The sequence below is a fragment of the Gymnoscopelus microlampas genome, assembly GCF_963454915.1.
Source record: "Gymnoscopelus microlampas genome assembly, chromosome: 20".
Lineage (NCBI taxonomy): Eukaryota > Metazoa > Chordata > Actinopteri > Myctophiformes > Myctophidae > Gymnoscopelus > Gymnoscopelus microlampas.
The window spans coordinates 2,612,143-2,632,038 of NC_139957.1; the positions used below are offsets into that span (position 1 = coordinate 2,612,143).

The 19,896-nt window shown below is 39.6% G+C and overlaps 1 protein-coding gene across 1 annotated transcript in view; it reads right to left on the reverse strand.

The window, feature by feature from the left end:
• The window catches only part of LOC311036415 (NACHT, LRR and PYD domains-containing protein 3-like), a 48,203-nt gene that overhangs the window by 14,006 nt on the left and 14,301 nt on the right, over positions 1–19,896 (reverse strand). The window contains exons 6-11 of the mRNA XM_084045103.1: positions 19,570–19,605; positions 17,538–17,585; positions 11,892–13,665; positions 10,638–10,805; positions 7,245–7,391; positions 7,042–7,088 (exon numbers count right to left, since the gene is read on the reverse strand). Of these exons, the coding sequence (XP_083901229.1) occupies positions 7,042–7,088; positions 7,245–7,391; positions 10,638–10,805; positions 11,892–13,665; positions 17,538–17,585; positions 19,570–19,605 (2,220 nt within the window). The remainder of the gene's footprint in view (positions 1–7,041; positions 7,089–7,244; positions 7,392–10,637; positions 10,806–11,891; positions 13,666–17,537; positions 17,586–19,569; positions 19,606–19,896) is intronic.

Consider the following 19,896-nt stretch of genomic DNA (forward strand, 5'->3'; position numbering starts at 1 on the left):
CATGAAATGGCAAAAGGTGTGGAAATGACATAGAGTGAAACTGCAACAACTGAAAGGTGTGGGGCTGAGGCCGCTGCTACGACTGGAGATGAAGATAATGTGCGAGTTGTTAGAGACAGAGATGGGCCATTACGCACAGACGAGAACGCAAACAGCATCGCAATGCGACTGCTCCTTGGACATAATTGAGAGCTACTTGAGAGAGTTCTGCTCCCTTGGAATTAGATCCATTGGACTGATGGAAAGTACACAGCCTCCGTTTCCCTAGACTGGCTACCTTAGCCAGGCGCTATCTCTGTGTACCAGGGACCTCGGGTTCCGTCGGAGAGGGTTTTCTCCACAGCAAGTCAACAGACGGCGCACTCGATTGACACCAGAACATGTCGACATGTTAATCCTCCTAAATAAAAATGGTTAGCCTAAGTAAACGGCCAGTGTGCCCTTATAGGCTACTGTAGGTAGGTTGCTCCTATTTTCTTTTGTTTTATAGGCAGTAGCGCACTTGTTGAAACGCGTAGATTAGGCCTACAAGTCACAACGCTTGTTTATTGATGAAGCCTACAACAATTTATTTGTATTGTTAAATTTTAATACTAAAAGAGAGAAAATACTAAAAGAGAGAAAAACATATTTTTTATTTCACCACATCTATAACCCTATTTCAAAAACAGTAAAAATAGCCGATCTACAAGTTTAAAAAAATCGTTGTTTTTTTTAAGGAAAATGTCTACATTACAATGCTGATGCTATAATAAAAAGAAAATGTACTTAGAAATATGTACTTTTGAATACTTTTGAAAAAAACATCACATGGATGCACCTGGGACGTATCATCAGTATTGTAACTCCATAGGACACGCTACTGTAAATTTGGAGACCTCATTGTCCATGAAAAGATTTACAGCGGCGCCGCTGCGCAAGTCCAAACTCCCGAAAATGCTCTCTCATAAGCGCTCGTATATTTTGAGCTTGTAGATCTGCTATTTTCAAATAGACAATGCAGCCAAATCTGCGATCATGTTCATAGTGACAGAACACTAAGCAACCAAAAAAAAACAAAAAAACAGAAGCCTCGCTAGACGAGATCAAAATCTCGAGATTTCAGGCCTATTGGCGCACGTTTTAAGCTGTGGCGGACCCGGGATGGAGTTATGATTTTTTTCTACTGTACCATTCATCCTAAGATATCATAATTCCCCTTTAAAGCAGTTTGTTTAAATTTGTTTATAAAATGTTATATTTTCACAGGGATTAATTATTAGTGTGTTAGATACATGTGTACATATGCCTGTCAGACGGTCAGACAATGTTGCTCCGCAGGTGCAAACGGGTGTAGCCAAAGTCTACACGGCCTGACATGAGATCTGAGCGGGCCATACGCTGAAGTCAAAGTCACGATAGATTCATAAAAACTGCGGTGATCTCACCGTATGCCCAATTATTTGGTCTATACCACGTTGATAAATGAGGGCGAGATCTCTGATGACACTTGACAAAGTAATCAGCTTGCACAATTAGTGGGAGGGGCCTATTTCTTCAAGTCAAATGTATCACGCCATGTATCACGAACGCAGGAGCCGATCAGCAGCAAATTCGAATCGCACGTCGCATGCCTCCTACAATATTCCTCCCAGCGTATTCCTCGTGTCCTGGCGGCCACAACCCGCGATTTGCATCGGTACAACCGCACATGCAATTTCCCAAAATTGCGAATTCTCTAGTAGTTACGGTGCCAGGCTGCCAGCATGGCTCCGTTTTGATATTGGCATTATTCGTCTTCTCCTTCTGCCACACTTTTTACGAAACTCGGCCATATGATAGAATAGACCGGTGGGATTTCTGAAATATGTGATTGTTAGAGGCATTTGGGGGTAAAAGTCGGGAACAAGGCCATTTTACATAATTCAAGGGTGCTGAATCAGAAAAACACTGTTCCCAAGCAAAATTCTTAGTGCTTAACCTCCTAATTTGCATATCAAAATGGCTGCCGATTTTGAAGTATTTCTTAAACAACTCTATAACAAAGCAAGCAAATCTGACAAATAAAGTGTATATATTTATGTTCTGAGGGTCATACAATGTGTGGAAGATATTTGTAATGTAATAAATGTAAATAAATGTAAATAAATATGCAAATTAGAGGCCACCATTACATAAAATGATGTACCGTAGTACTCAAACGGTGCAAAAGGTGCATCCCCCTTATTTTGTTCCTAATTATCTGTATTTTTGCCATCCTTAGGACATCTAAAATACATACTTTTTCCCCATGCTAAATGTTTAGTTTTTGACCTTCTAATCTGCATATCTGAATGGCTGCCAAATTGGCAAATTCGCACCTTTATCTTCAATAACTCTGTGGCCAGGCAAGCAAAATTGACAAATGAAGTGTCTACAGTTTCTACAATGTGAGTAAAGAATTTGTAAGTAATATGATAATATAATATAATATAATAATCAGCCTACTCCGAAATATGCAAAATAGCGGCCCCCATAACAGATAACGGTTTAGTACTCTAAAGATACTGTATTGGCCATTGTTGAACGAAAGTCTAGACAGTAGACCACATTCATACAAGGAGGTTGATCATCACTCCGTTGCTGACATGCACACATGGCTGTGCATCGTAACCCAGATTTCCGGCATTTGCAACGACGTGTTGTGCATTGCTTATGGCATGCACATGAAATCATTTCTATAGGCTATACTAGCATGGAACAGGTTGGACTAGGCTAGAGTAGGTTGTACTAGGTTGTACTAGACTCTAATACTCTCTAGTAGGCTTTACTAGTCCCTTGTCAGCCCTGTAGATACTCAGACCATAGGCACTAACCACTGTGTACACAGGCCATAGCTTGTGTGTGCACGAGCAATAGTTTTGCATGAACCTTTGTAGACCATAGTACAGATCTGCCTTGTACAGCCTAATATAGCCTAGTACAGCCTAGCAAAATTCTACTAGAGATTAAAAAATCACACCCTGTGTGAAGGTAGCGGCGCCTTTGATACATTTTGTCATCGATATGTGTTTATAATGTGTTTATAGCCATGTGTCGCGTGAAGCTTGACCAATCACTTTGTTGACGCACCTGACCAATCAGAACGTTGACGCACACGGACAAAGTCAGGTATAGAGCGGCTAGAGCCGCTAAAAAGCCTATTAGAGACCAGTAGAGTCTAGTACTGTACAGCCTAGTACATCCAAGACTAGTCCAGCCTTTTGGGAGAACAGACTAGGGGAGGGTGGTATAGGCTATACTAGCATGGAACAGGCCTGACTAGGCTAGACTAGGTTGTAATAGGCTGTACTAGACTCTAATAGGCTCTATTAGGCTGTACTAGGCTCTTGTCCGCCCTGTAGATCCTCAACCCATAGGGACTAACCACTGTGTACACGGGCAATAGCTTGTGTTTGCACGAGAAATAGTTTTGCATGAACATTTGTAGGCCAAAGTAAAGTACTGCCTTCTATAGCCTAATAGAGCCCAGTAAAGCCTAGCAAAGGCTGCTAGAGCTGAAAGCAGACCATTAGAGCCCAGCAGAGACTAGTACAGTAAAACCTAGTACACCCAGGTCTAGCCTAGTCCAGCCTGGTGGGAGAACATAATAGGGGAGGGGGTACCAGGCTATGCTAGGACTGATAAGGCTGGACTAGGATAGATGAGGCTGTACTAGGCTGTACTAGACTCTAATAGGCTATATTAGGCTGTACTATGCTCTTGTCAGCCCTGTAGATCCTCAACCCATAGGGACTAACCACTGTGTACACGGGCAATAGCTTGTGTGTGCACGAGCAATAGTTTTGCATGAACCTTTGTAGACCATAGTACAGATCTGCCTTGCACAGCCTAATAGAGCCTAGTACAGCCTAGCACAGCCTACTAGAGCTTAAAACAGCCTATTATAGACCAGTAGAGTCTAGTATAGTACAACCTAGTACACCCATGACTAGTCCAGCCTTTTGGGAGAACAGAATAGGGGAGGGGGTACAAGGCTATGCTAGGACTGATAAGGCTGGACTAGGATAGATTAGGCTGTACTAGGCTGTACTAGACTATACTAGGCTCTATTAGGCTGTCCTAGGCTCTTGCCAGCCCTGTAGATACTCAGACCATTGGGACTAACCACTGTGAACACGGGCAATAGCTTGTGTGTGCACAAGCAATAGTTTTGCATGAACCTTTGTAGACCATAGTACAGATCTGCCTTGTACAGCCTAATATAGCATTGTACAGACCAGCACAGCCTACTGGAATTTAAAACAGTCTATTAGAGACCAGTAGAGACTACAACATCAAAGCCTAGTACACCCAGGTCTAGCCTAGTCCAGCCTTTTGATGGAACAGACTAGGGGACGGCGATATACTGTAGGCTATACTAGCATGGAACAGACTGGACTAGTTAAGACTAGGTTGTACTAGGCTCTATTAGGTTGTACTAGGCTGTGCTAGTCCCTTGTCAGCCCTGTAGATACTCAGACCATTGGGATTAACCACTGTGTACACGGGCAATAGTTTGTGTGTGCACCACCAATAGTTTTGCATGAACATTTGTAGGCCAAAGTAAAGTACTGCCTTCTATAGCCTAATAAAGCCAAGTACAGCCTAGCAAAGCCTGCTAGAGCTGAAAACAGACTATTAGAGCCCAGCAGAGTCTAGTACAGTAAAGCCTAGTACACCCAGGTCTAGCCTAGTCCTAGGACTAGGCAGTAATAGGCTGGACTAGGCTGTACTAGGCAGGGCTCATCGGGGGTGGGGGGGGGACACAAGCCTGTATGGCAATCAACTGAAAAGTTAGGCTACATAGCTTAAACAATTTCAGCCTTTCCCTGTTGGCCGTCTAAGCGCATCTAGGAGGTTTCATAGGTTTTCGATGCTGGGAATTGGAGTTATGGCTGTTTAAAGCCCAGCCAATAGGAACACAGAGGGGCGGGGCTTAATACATTTCAGCTAGTCCCTGTTGGCCGTCTAAGTGTACCTATAGCCATCCCCATCCCACTCTATATAGTTGTGTTGAAAGTAGTTTGTGTTCAGTTATCAGTACCAGTTCTGTGGCTCTAACTCATTCAGGGGGTGAGTTATACATGGGGGCAATTTATTTTTTGGTCATCAGGGGCCAAATGTACCAGGATTTTTCCATGATCTAAATATGTATTTTAGATATCTTAAGGATGGTAAAAATACAGATAAGTAGAAATAAAATAAAATAAGGGGGATGCGGATGGATCAATTTAAGTACGAAACCGTTTTCTGTAATAGTAGCCTCTAATTTGCATATTTATTTACATTATTTACATTTATTACATTATAAATACCTTCCACACATTGTCTGACCCTCAGAATATAAATATATACACTTTATTTGTCAGATTTGATTGCTTTGTTATAGAGTTATTTAAGAAATACTTCAAAATCGGCAGCCATTTTGATATGCAAATTAGGAGGTTAAGCACTAAGAATTTTGCTTGGGAACAGTGTTTTTCTGATTCAGCACCCTTGAATTATGTAAAATGGCCTTGTTCCCAACTTTTACCCCCAAATGCCTCTAACCTCCTTATAGAAGGCCTTTTTTCTGAAATCCCTCCTGTCTAGAAGGTCATGAAAAACTATCAAGAAATAAATCCTCACACTCATTCGTCAAAAGGTGGCGCTATAGCACTCAATTGAAAATGCCAACTTTGAACAGGTACAACTCATGCCCTGTTTGACCTACAGCCATGAAACTTTGATACACACATGCGTCTACTCATGATGAACAACTTTCACACTCTGACTTTTGACCTCTGACCTTTAGATCACCCACCATTTTGAATTATATGAAAAGCAGTTAAAATCTATCTCCTGAGATTTTTGAGCAATCTGCACGAAACGTTTTACACATGAACTTTGGACTAATATCTAAAACCCCACTTGAAGAGAAGTTTTTAAGAGCCAATGAATATTGCGGTTTTATGACAATTATTCATCTGCCCCTAACACATACATGCAGACTCACATTTCTTTGAAACTTTGCAGTAATGGCGCTATAGTAATTTTTTGAAAATGCAAACTTTAAACAGGCAAAAGAAATGCCTTGTTTGGCCGTGAAACTTGCTTACACATGTGCCTTGACTCATGAGGAACACATCTATCACTTTGACCAGTAAGCTCCGCCCTTAGATTTTTGAGCAGTTTGAAAAACACTTAAACCCAGGATTTCTGATCAATTTGCGTGAAACTGTCTCATCTGTGTGAGCTCCTTTTTCACATGTTCCTGTCTGTTAGTCCAATGGCTTCTCTCTACAGGATCTGCCTCGCAACCACAAGGTCACCGGTTCAAACCTCACCTTAGGCAGGCTACTTTTCAATTGCATTGCACGAAACACGACTGCATTAATGAATGCATATGCAATTGTTAAAGATAACCTGAAATGCTTATTTGAGACTATGTTTTTTCAATGTATGACATACTTCATTGTGAAAATAGCCGATCTACAATCTCACAACTTTTCAGATAGCAACGCTTTGTGAGCTTGTAGATCGGCTGCTTTAACTGGTTTCGGTTCCGAGGAGACATACAATTTCTCTATTGGTAAATGGTCTGTGAACGAGTGATCTTAGTGTTAGTGAAACATGGGCTTGGTTCATGACAGAAGGCAAGAGTTTATGATCTTCAACAGACAACATAAGCCTGGACAAAGCTATAGCACTATAGGTAGTGTTGCAGCCTGTGAGTCCGAAGGTTGAGAGTTCGATTCCTGTTAATGGCAATAGGTTGAGATGTCCAATCAATCCATTCTGTTTCCATGTCTCTCTTCAATCTATTCCGTCTCCATGTCTCTCTCGCTTTCTCTCTCTCTTCAATCTATTCCGTCACTCTCTCTCCCTCTCCCCCCCACTGGCCCCGTATTATTGCTGCTTGCAGCTATATTTGTGCTTATTATCGTGCTTATTGTCGTCTTAATTCACAGTAGGATGTGAATTAATTAATGTCACATGCTGCTGTATACAGTATATGAGCCGTTCATCTAATTTCATGAATAAAACAGAATACACACTTACACTTCTTCAAGCCTGGTTTCAGCCTCTTCTCTCCACCATGTTCGACACTGAGGGTGAAGGAGAGACAAAGTCAGGCCTGTGTATTCTACTACAGTAAATAATAATAATAATACAAATAATAATAACAATGATTGATAATAATACAGCATCACAGTATGATTTCTCCTCTAGAACACATTAAGTGGCAGCAGGTCTCTCCATACCTGAGAGCCTCCAGTGGTAGAGCTGAGAGTTGCTCAGTGTTTCCTAGGTGATTGTAGTTTAAGTCCAACACTTTCAGATGGGAGTTGGATCTCAGAGCTGAGACCAGATAAGAACAACCTTCCTTTGTGACCAGACAGCCTTGCAACCTACAATGTACACACATGCACACGCACACACACACACACACACACACACACACACACACACACACACACACACACACACACACACACACACACACACACACACACACACACACACACACACACACACAATTAATATAACTCTGACCAAGGTCCCTGATTTTCTATCTACAAAAAAGGGATATTTTAATTAGAGCCCGACCGATGCCAGATTTTTGGGTCCGATGCCGATGCCGATTTTGAGAATCCTGGACCACCGATTGCCGATGTTTTTGACCGATATTTTGTAATTAAATAAAATAATAAAAAATAATTTTCTAAAACGTATAAACTTAGTTTTTTCATTAAAGTTAAGAATACAAGATTGAGAACATTTAAATAAAATGCAATCACATTATTACAAATAAACATGAATACAATTATTTTATTTGAAAACTTTAGTTACTAGGCACTTTGTAGATTTGAATTATTAATATTGTACTAAACATACATTAACCACAAGTCTTCAGCCCTTTTTAAACTTTGGCTATTTGCAGTGGTGGAAAGTAACTATAGTACATTTACTAAATTACTGTACTTAATACAATTTTGTACTAGGTATTTGTACTTCACTTGAGTATTTCCAATACTTTTACTTCTACTCCACTACATCTCAGAGGCAAATATTATACTTTTACTCCACTACAATTATTTGAAAACATTAGTTACTAGTTACTTTGAATATTTTGATTATTATTACAAAACATACATTAATCACTTCAGCCCTGTATAGGGCCATTTGAAAATCGCTGATCTACAAGCTTGTAGATCTGCTATTTTCAAAATATTTTCATACATTTGAGAACTTGAAATTGATTAAAATTTGATGCCAATAATTTTGTACTTTTACTCAAGTACATTTTGAATTCCAGACTTTTACTCGTAACAGAGTATTTCGATTTTTTGCAGTATTGATACTTTTACTTAAGTAAAACATTTTAGTACTTTTTCCACCACTGGCTATTTGAAAATAGCAGATCTACAAGCTCACAACATGTTGCTATGCAGTGCGTTGTGAGCTTGTAGATCTGCTATGTTCAAAACATTTTCATACATAATGATAAGGGCTGTAGTGCACTTCTAAATTTAGGTTTTGGTCAATCAATTGATTTAGTTTGTTTTCATATTACATTGACACGACGCTGTCACCGCATCCTGCAACAGACGTGCTCATGCAGAGCCCGTCCATCGATTGGTTGTGAAATCGCCCTGACAACCAAGAACAACCAATAAAACCCACAACTGTCCCTTCGGACAATAGGATCTATTCTAAACTATGGGATTCTAAAACTTGAGCGTCGAGTCCCTCAGACTTGAGGCTTTGAGCACAACAAAACTGTGTCCTTGTATTTTAGTTATGAACAAAGTCTTGCTGAGAGCAAAATGAACGGCCCAAGGTAAGGGTAATGCTTTACAAAGTTGTAAGAGGAATCCCTTCATCTGACTGACTATCTTGTCCGCGTCTGATGAAAAGTGAAAGTTAATGAAACTCGCCCCAAATCACGCTCACCCCCATTCTTTTTCGCGGACCCACGGTTCTTGCATTTGTTTGATGATAAGGTTGGAACATAGTTTTAATGGGGTTACGTTTAGAAATAAGGTTAGGTAGGTTTAGGCATAGTTTACTGAAGTTACGTTTGTGAATACCGCCGGATTTGCTCCGGGGCAACTGTGTTTTAGGGCGACTGTGTTTTGGGGTGAGAGTTTTGGTATTCTCCGTGCGAGTCGGGTGCGACTGCCAAGCAGCACTCCTCCGCTCAGAAACAGCCTGGAGATGTTAAATTAACGTCTCAGACAGACGTTAATATATATTTATTTAGCGATATACAAGTAGCTTAGAAGATTGTAGTAGCCTATGCCCAATTGCCCATAAAAATATATAGGCTACCTAACCGTTGCATCATGATCCATACATTAACAATGAGGCTCGCATGGAGTCATTCATATCATTTATTAATTCATTGAGCTTATACTGTAGGTCTCTCTGGAAGGCATTGTAGTGGTAGATAACTTTAATCTCACTCAGTATTATTGACACATTGTTGAGAAAAACAAGCAATCTTTGTGGATTTCTCATAAATAAATATAAACACCTTTACCGCAGCTGCGCAGCAATTTCACAATCAGTGAAAATATTAATGACAAAAAAATCGGAACATCGGGGGAAATAATGACCGATGTCCGATATTGACTTTGGGGTCAAAAATGACCGATACATCGGGCTCACCGATGTATCGGTCGGGCTCTAATTTTAATATGGAGCTACTGGAGACAATACCGTTCTATTAGAACCCACATTGACACCCATGCAGTGCCAAGTCAGCGTTGTGGAGGGTCTCACAGCACACCACTGATCCAACTGGGTCCACACTTTGCACACACATTGCTCAGTGGTCTGGCTATTGGGATAGCTGCTTTCCGCACAGTTAATGTACTTACACGTTGTACAGTTTAATTTTCTTTTTTGCCCACGTTTTGAACAGTAGGCGGCCTGTTGCACCGCATTTGGTTATATATCGAATGATGTTACCTTCCCTACATTGTGGCCCCTGGCAATACTTAATTTGATAGGCAAGCAGTGATAACAAACCTTGAACTGTATCAGCTATTGCGAAAGGATGCGTGCACAATAATGCATTACAGATGAGTCTGTTAACCCTGTTAATGAATGAATTGATGCAAATAAATGTGATACACCGACAAGGCATGACAACAACGTTAGGTGAGCCTTGTGTTTATTACATCAGAAGTGGCCTGATCAAGACAATGAATGCCAATTATAAGGCATAATTAGTTGAGAAGGCAATATATCTGATGTAATGACAGCTTGCAAAGCACATACTGCACGTGATCCAAACAAGTTGTCCCAAATGTGTATTTGCCATTAAATATCATGTAGGCAAGGTTACTGAGCACAATACTTTTCACATATTGGACTCATTTATTTTTAATGGAAATCATTTGATTTCATTATTAAATAACACTCAACACAACACCCTCTTTCTTTCTTTTTCTTCAATAAAATAATGCTGAAAATTAACACGATTTAAGCGCTGTTAGTAACTGTGACTGTGTGCGCACAATACCTGGCCGCCCCCCCCCCCCCCCCCCAAACACACACACAGACCAAAAAAGAAAATTAATTAGGATAAGCTCCATGTGTAATTACTCCAGAATTGTCATCTGTTGAACAGGTTAATGAATACTGACCTGAGGGTCTCCAGTGTACAGTGTGGACTCCCCAGTCCAACGCAGAGCTGATTTACGCCTGAATCGTGCAGATCATTATCACTTAGATCCATTTCTTTCAAACCAGAGGAGCTGAGAACTGATGATAACTCCTCACAGCATCTCTCTGACAGGTTACAGCCGCTCAACCTGAAGAAATAGTAGTGATTACATCATTGCTTGTATGTTATGTTTCTGTTAAAGAAACATCACATTATACATTATACACATATCGAGTTATTATAGTGGGGGAAAAAAGAAAACGTCATACAAGCGACTTCAGTTAGTTAGTATTTGTATTATTGTATCAGTACTTCTGAGGATAATAAAATCAGTTGAAAGCGGGTTATGCTTATATCCGATTCTGTTAATTTGTTTGTATGTCTGTCTATCTGTTAGAAAAATAAGTCAAGAACAGTTGGCCAGGATTTTATGGAACCTAGTGGGAACATTCAGTAGGCTGCCATGACAAGATGATTAAAGTTGGGTTAAATAGCCTGGCTACTGCTGGCAAATGTGCACATTATAGATTATAGATATGTCTGAATTATGGTGTGTCATTGTCACCGCAGCTAGCCACCACAATTATGTGTCAATACAGAACATAAGCACATGAGGCTCGACCTGTCTGTGCGTCTGGTGTAGCTGGTATGATTGAGCTTTCCAAACGCATGCACGCGCAATAAATAAATAAGCACTTTGTAACATTGTTTTTGTTTTCCTTGTTATTATTATAAGTGGGAAGTGGTCAGTCCCGAGTCAGTGCAGTGTTGTGTGTACCAGGTCTGCGTGGCATACCATGTTAAAAACAACAACACTGAAAGGAACAGAGATTAAAAGACAGACAGACAGACATAAAGAAGACCAAAAACTTAAGCTGCTGTTCATGGTGGTAAATAGAAATAGGTTCCTAATTGTCTTGGATAAGCTGAATTAGTTTAAGAGTTGCACTGATTTAAATGGCTTTTCCCCTCAGCTCTCTGAGATGTACAGCCAATCAGAATGAAGAAACATTTGCGTTCAAATCAATTAACCAATTTAACCCTTCCATTCCTAATTATTTTTCAAAAATAGCCGATTTACAAGTCCACAACAAATCATGAAGCAACAGGTTGTAGATCTGCTATTTTTGCTTTTCGTTATTTGCTATAGGACTTAAGTGGTTAAATTATTGTATTTTCGTTCCTATAACAGAACCATGACACATTCAATGTATCCAGTTATCAGTTCACCTACAGGGCTCTATTGGAGGCTTTGATCACTGGCAGCAGCCCCAGAAGAGCCTTCTCTGAAGGACCGTATTTCTTCAGATCAAACACATCCAGCTCCTTTCCTGGTGACAGCAACATGAAGGCCAGAGCTGACCACTGAGCAGGAGAGAGGCTTTCTTCGGAGAGTGTTCCTGAATTCAGGTAGTATTGGATCTCTTCCTCTAGAGAATGATCATTCATCTCATTCAGACAGTGGAACAGATTGATGCTCCTCTCTGGAGAGGGATTCTCTCTGATCTTCTCCTTGATGTACTCGACTGTTTTCCGATAGGTCTGTGACTTACGTACTGTATGTCCCAACAGCATTTTTAAGAGAATCTGATTGGTTTTCACTGAGAGGCCCAGCAGGAAACGAAGGAACAAGTCCCAGTGTCCATTTTGACTCTGTATGGCCTTGTCTACAGCACTCCGGTAGAGGTGGTTTAGCGTGGGTTTGCCTCTAAATAGCTTGGAACACATAGATGTTGTTTCTGGTTTTGACAGTAGATTGACACCTGTGTTGATGAAATGTTGAAAGACATAAATAGCAGCCAGAAATTCTTGAATGCTCAGATGGACAAAGCAGAACACCCTTTCCTTACTCCATCCATCTTTCGTCTCTTGAAACATCTGTGTGAACACTCCTGAGTACACTGCTGCATCTTTGACGTCTATGCCACACTCTTTCAGGTCGGATTCATAGAAGATCAGGTTGCCTTTATCCAGTTGTTCAAAAGCCAGTTTCCCCAAAGACAGAATGGCCTTACGATTGTCTGTCTGACAAACAGGATACTTCACGTTCTTATGTTTGGACTGAACAACTATGAAGTGGCTGTACATATTAGTCAAGGTTGTTGGCAGCGCTGCTTTATTCTTTGTTTTCAACATGTCCTCCAGAACTGTAGCGGTGATCGAACAGAAGACTGGGATGTGACACATGATGTGGAGGCTTCGTGATGCCTGGATGTGTGAGATGACTGTTCTGGCCTTTTTCCTATCATCGCTGAAGCTCTTCATGAAGTAATCCTCCTTCTGGGGGTCATTGAACCCTCTCACCTCTGTCACCCTGTGAACACACCCTTTATGGATCATAGTGGCTGCTGCAGGTCGTGTGGTTATCCAGATGCGAGCAGATGGAAGCAGATTTCCATTGATGAGATTGGTCAGCAGTAAATCCACTGAGGTTGGCTTTGTGATATCAGTACATATTTCCTCTTTCTCAAATAGAGGAAACCTCCACTCATCCAGGCCATCAAAGATGAACACAACTTGGGACTTTTGTAAGATCGAGATTCCTGCTTCCTTGTTTATACCAAGAAAGTGATGAATAAGTTCCACCAAGCTGTAACTATTGTCCTTCACCAAATTTAGCTCTCGGAAAGTGAATGGAAATATGAAGTCGATATCCTGGCAGGCTTTGTCTTCTGTCCAGTCCAAAGTGTACTTCTGAGTTAAGACTGTTTTACCAATGCCAGCCACTCCCTTTGTGATCACTGTTCTGATATGATCTTGTCCAGGTACAGCCTTAAACATGTCTATTAACTTGATTGGTGTTTCTGTTGGTTTCTTGGATGCTGTTTCAATCTGTATGACCTCATGTTCCTTATTGACCGCTCCACTCTCTCCCTCTGTGATGTAGACCTCTGTGAAGATCTGATTCAGGTGTTTTTTTTGTCCTTTTGTGATCCACTCCAACAAATGCTCAAACTTCTTCTTCAGTTTAGACTTGAGTTGTCGCTGGCACACAGCAGCAAGAGTTTCTAAATGACAAAAGAACAGAGGACATCAATAAGTGCATGCTACCGTAAATGTGGTCTTCAAATGAGATCTTGGTAATGCTAAAGTTAAAAGGGGATTGTGTCTGCTTGCTGTAGTTGCCGAGCTACGCAAGTCTTCCATTTGATGTCAGATTGTCAAAATCATTGACCGAACATCAATTTAAGAACAGGGTTGTTCCTATGCTTTGTGATTAGATCACTAATATTCACAATTAATCACATTGAATTACAATAATCCACATATCACATAATCACATAACATAATTAAGTGCTTCTGTATTTTAATCCACTTAAAATAAATAATGATTTATTCTTATTTAACACATCGGGTGCCAGCATTTTTTCATAACAACTTACCGTGGGTGCCAGCATTCTCCCCATTGACTGCGCTTTGCTGTTTAAAGTTTCCACGTGCGTTACAAGCAAATCCACGCAAAAAAAAGCATCGATTCATGTTCTGCCATGAGCCTGGCTACAGGCTGGAACCATAACATTCCACTCGCGGGTTACAACGGGGGGGGGGGGGATCGCGCATGACCGTTTTTCCCCACAGGAAACAGATTTGGAGATATGGGCGTTTCAAAGTAGGAAATAGATAGGAAGCGGATGGGGGGGAAAAAAGTGTTTCCGGTGAGCGATCTGGCACTTCCTTCGCAGGATTACAATGGGTGCTCCCAGAGCTGCTCTAGCCCCGCCCGCGCGGAGAAAAACGAAAAAAACAAAAAGACTGAAATCACGGTTCAGACCGTGTTCGGCACCGAAGCTTCGGAACCGCCACTATGTAAACACACGGTTCAGACCGTGTTTGGCACCCGATTAAAAAAGGAAGATTCAGGATAAGCGATTTTTGTACACCAAGTGTATCAAGTAATGGAGTTCCACAAGGATCTGATTTGGGTCCAAAACTCTTTATTTTATACATAAATGATATCTGTAATGTGTCAAACCTTCTAAATTATGTTTTGTTTGCTGATGACACAAACTTATTCTGCCACGGGGAAAATCTAGAAGAGCTTCTGAAGACAATGGAAAGGGAACTAAACATACTAAAAACCTGGTTTGATATAAATAAGCTATCTTTGAATTTAAGTAAAACAAAACTTATGATATTTGGAAACCAAAAAATTGATAAAGAAGTCACATTAAGGATAAATGATATCGCTATTGAAAGAGTATTTGAATATACATTTCTTGGAGTATTAATTGATCATAAATTAAGTTGGAAATCGCACATAAATCACGTCAAAAGAAAAATGTCGAAAACTTATTATACTTATTGTATTGTTCCCTTATAGTTCCATATATGACATACTGTGTGGAGGTATGGGGAAACACGTACAAAACAAATGTCAACCCAATCTTTATTTTACAGAAAAGAGTTATAAGAATAATTAAGAGAGCTGAGTACCGTGAGCCTACCAACGCATTATTCATAAACCTATACACACTAAAATTCTGGGATATAGTTAAGCTACAAACGTTGATGATTATGTACAAAGCTTACAATAAACAACTTCCTTATTGTCTTCAGAAGCTGTTTGAGATTTAAAAAAAAAGACCCAGTATGAACTTAGAAACACAGGCATGTTTGAAACAACCTGGGCAAGAACCAACACTAAAACACATTGTGTATCTGTGAAAGGGGTAGGTTTGTGGAGCTGCTGTGAAGTTGAATTAAGGTTATGCAGTTCAATCTATATGTTTAAAAACAAGACTATTAACATGTATAGAGAGGTTATATGATCATGTATTATAATAAAATTAAACTAGAACAAAAATAAAACAAAACAAAAAAAATAATAATGTTATAATTTAAAAATCATGTATTACATGTATAACAATACATGTGATCATGCATTGTATTGTAATATTGTTATTATGTATTATGAGGCAAAATCCTTTGTTTCTGTATTTCTGTTTGTTTCTTCTGTTTTTTCTTTTCTTTTTACTTTTTTGAGGCTGAAATTGTTTTCCGAAATTGTCATGTATGTAAGTGTTGAAAGGGTAAGCAAAATAAGCTATTTTAGCTTCAGCTTATACCTTTTTTGGTCATAACTATGTTATATTTATTTATTATTATTGTTTTATGCGAATGGAGCATATTGTTTCTTTGCATAGTGAAAATGATCAAAATAAAAACTTGCAAAGTGCAAAGTGCAAATGATGAATGCCACTCACTCGTAAATTAGATGCTTGTGCATGTGTGAATCATTTGCCTAGTGCAACACCCTGTTTCATACTATAAAAAGCAGCATGCAAAAGGGTCATGTGCAAAAACAAGAGAGAAGCGTATTTATTCTCCACACTATGACAGTGTCACTTTCCAAAAAGAACAGATCTACAAGCTAACGTGTTGCATCGTGACAAGACCTGATCTGAATTACAATTTGTTGGTATTCCCCAACTAGGGATGAGCAGCTTTCACATTTGAACCAATACCGGTAGCGGTACCTGGAATTCAATACTTTTTTCTTGTATTCTTTTTTGTTTTCCCTTTTCTGTATTTTATATACCGTAATACCGTTATTACAGCCTTCTAAGACAGCTCAACATCTTATTAGTAGTCAAGTCAGCGTCATAATATTAGCCATATTGATGTGAAAACTATTGTGATTACTTAGGCACATTGTGATATATTAGGTAATGTTAATATGTCTGCTATTGTGTGCGTGTGTGTGTGTGTGTGTGTGTGTGTGTGTGTGTGTGTGTGTGTGTGTGTGTGTGTGTGTGTGTGTGTATGTGTGTGTGTCATAACATGATTAAACTCAGATTAAACTCAGACACTGATGGAGAAGCAGTGAACAGGACAGACTGTGAATCGAACAATTACAGTAATTTGCCTGAATTTTGGACAGAATATGGAGTAAGGGCAAAAAAAATGTTTTACAAAACTCATCCTCCTGGTGGCGCTTTAAAAGGCATATGTGAAAAATGCAGGGCAAATGTCTCTAGGGAGTGTGCGTGCAAAGTTTCACGCAGAACGGTGCGGTGTTATAGCTGAAAACATGAATCGGCCTGTTGTTGCGCCACCATGAGGCCGATTTGAACGTTTTCAAGTGGCATTTCTTTCTGGGCCAAGTGGGGATCTACGTGGAAAATTTCACGGAAATCGCATGTTCAAAATGAACCAATCCTGCAAGCTTTGGAAGCCAATTTTAGCCAATCAGGATGGAATATGGAAAATCAGACAGATCCATGTTGATCACATGGCTATAGAGATACGGTGTACCGATTTGCGTGTATTTTGGACAAAATCTGTAGGAGTAATGGCAAACAAATTGTTTTGCAAAAGTCTCATGGTGGTGCTATGACAGGCTGATCTGAAAAAATTGGGGCAGAGGTTCTGCTGTGGCATCCAGGGAGTGTGTGTGCGCAGTTTCACAGCGACCGGGTCAACGGTGGCGGAGATTAAGTGGTGTGTTCTACCGTCAGATGCTGTGTACGGCGTATACCTTGAGATTTTATTTCGTCGCTACCGTATACATTCAAAAACTGTTTCATCCATTGAAAACGCGAGAGCGTATACCCACGACCACACGCATCGTATCGTAGCGTATACCTTCCGAAAAAAACTAGAACACAACACTGTCGCAGACAGAAGGACGGACACACGCACACACGGACGGAGCTCCTGTTGCCAACAGAATTCGGGAGAGATCAAGAGAAAACACCACAGAACAAAATACAAACATACTGTATCTGTGGGGAGGTGGGGGGGTTGGAGAGGGAAGGTGAGGGGTGAAGCAAATGATAAAGAGACAACGATAAGCAAATAAAAATAAATAAGAAATATCAGTTAAAATAATTACATAATAAAACATACAGTAGACCGGTAGTAACAGAAACAGACATACCATGTGATGACCATGTTGATGTTGGATCATCTGTCATTCGTGGAATTTCTATGATACAAACATGCAAGCACACATGCGAACACGCGCACGCACGCACACACGCACGCACGCACGCACGCACACACACGTCAGCTATTTCCATGAACAAATGAGAAGCAGTTCTCTGGTTATGATGTAAAATTGGAGCTCTGCATCCAAGAGAAATATAGTGAATTTTAAAAAGGAAAACACAGATGGAGAAATGTCTGTTTAGCAGACCAGTCTCCATGTGGAGGTCTGAGCACATGTCCTACTATAGCTGAGCTTCTGCCTTCAGGCAGGAGGGGATTCGATTGCGGGGATGACTTAATTGATTCCTGCACGTTTAGGACTTACAATGTGGAAGACTCCCGTACACATTCATAGCGATGTGATAATCATATTCATTAACGTGAATGCGGAAGGACTGGCTGGAAGCGGCACTGTTTTCCATCCGTCTCTCCTTCTCTCTCCCCCTCCTCTGGCTAATGTTTACATATATTTAAACTTCATTGTACGACGGTGTAGCACCAAAATGAGCAGATCTACAAGCTTGCGACGCAATGTGAGCTTGTAGAGCTTCTATTTTTGGCGTGCTGCACTGTCATACAACAACGAAGTATATCAGTAAAAATGTACAGATCTAGTGAACACTTTTATTCACCCCCACCATGAAGGTACAATGAATGGAGTGAAAGACTTTATATTTTGCTTATTGAAGATGCACTTAAGTAAATACAAACAGTATGCCTATTTAAGTCTGCAAAGATGTGTTAATTAGCAGGAACATGGCACAATATGAAAGCAAAAGCAGTGCTCTGCTGATATAATATGGTGTTAAGTTTTGGTATTAATTATAAGATGCACAGAATTTACAGTAGGTGAAGGTGGACCCATTTCATTTTGATTAAAAAATGTGTACATTAGCAATAATGCACAGTAATAGCACAACATGAATGTGTAAGCAGTCTTATGTTTATGTGACAGTGCAATAACAATATGTTTGTCACTAAACTATCACTAATTTGTCACTGTCAATTTCTTTCATACTTTATTTTCTTATGTCGACACCACAGTGATGTAGTCATATTGACTACAGAGACAACACGAAAAAAACAGAAACAAAACAGAGACATTCATAGCAGTTTTAAACATAACAGTTTTAAAGTTTGCTAATTGGACTGGTGATATAAAATATCTCATTTGGCATTTCCATGCATATTCTCGCCAGAACTGAGAAGCTGTTGTCTTGAGTACGGATAGGCTTATATTTTCCCATTCAATTTCAGACAAGGCTAAATCTAGTTCTTCTTGCCATCTTTTATTTTGGTTTGTTCTGTCTGTCCAAGATGTCATATAATGCGAGATTTGGTGCTTGACACTCGCACACTTATAATATTTAACTAGGAACTGTGTCATGGGATAAAAATCTGTAATACATTTCTTCTGTCTGGTGCTTTTCTCGATATAGCTTCTAACTTGCAAAAAAAATAGAGTTTGGTAAATCGTAGTCTCTTTTAAGTGACTCAAATCGTATAATTCCTTTATTACCTATAAATTGCCCAAATATCCTCAATCCCTTTTCCTTCCCATTTCTTTTATATCTTAATAATAATAATAATAATAATAATAAGGGTAATAATAATAATACTAATAATAAGGGGGGTAACAATAATAATAATAATTACAATAATAATAATAATAATTATTATTATTATTATGAATCGTGATGAATAATCGAGATCTCAATATTGATCAAAATAATCAGGAATATTATTTTGGCCATAATCATTGCATCAGTGATGCATCATTTTTTTTATCAAATACGGTAAATACACGAAAAGCACCCATGTTTTATGAAAGCAATCTACAATTCTTTCTGAGTGCTAAGGTTGTTTTTTGCTGTCACACTTGAGGTGGCTGCAGCAAAATAGGAAATTGGTAGAAAAACATTGTAAGATGACTTTAGTCACTTCTGCTTGTTATATTATATATATAAACCATCAGGACTTACCTTCATTTTCTTCATAAGATGCATGTTCATTGGCCACTGAGAAGAGAGGAAAAGATCAGTTTCACTTCACATTGCTACAGTCAATTATGAAATCATCACATTTACGTTCGATTTTCCTGTTGTTTTTGCCATGTGAAGAGATTACCCAGATGTTGGCAGTTGTCAGATATACCATCCACTGAAAGGTCACTTCACTATTTTAGAACAATGTTTTATTGCTGTAAAGTCAGTTCTGGGACCATATTTATCAAGCTTCTCATGGTAGGAAAATCAGTCCTAAGTGCCCAACAAGGTTATCCCACTTTAAGAAACAGGAGTAAGAGCATG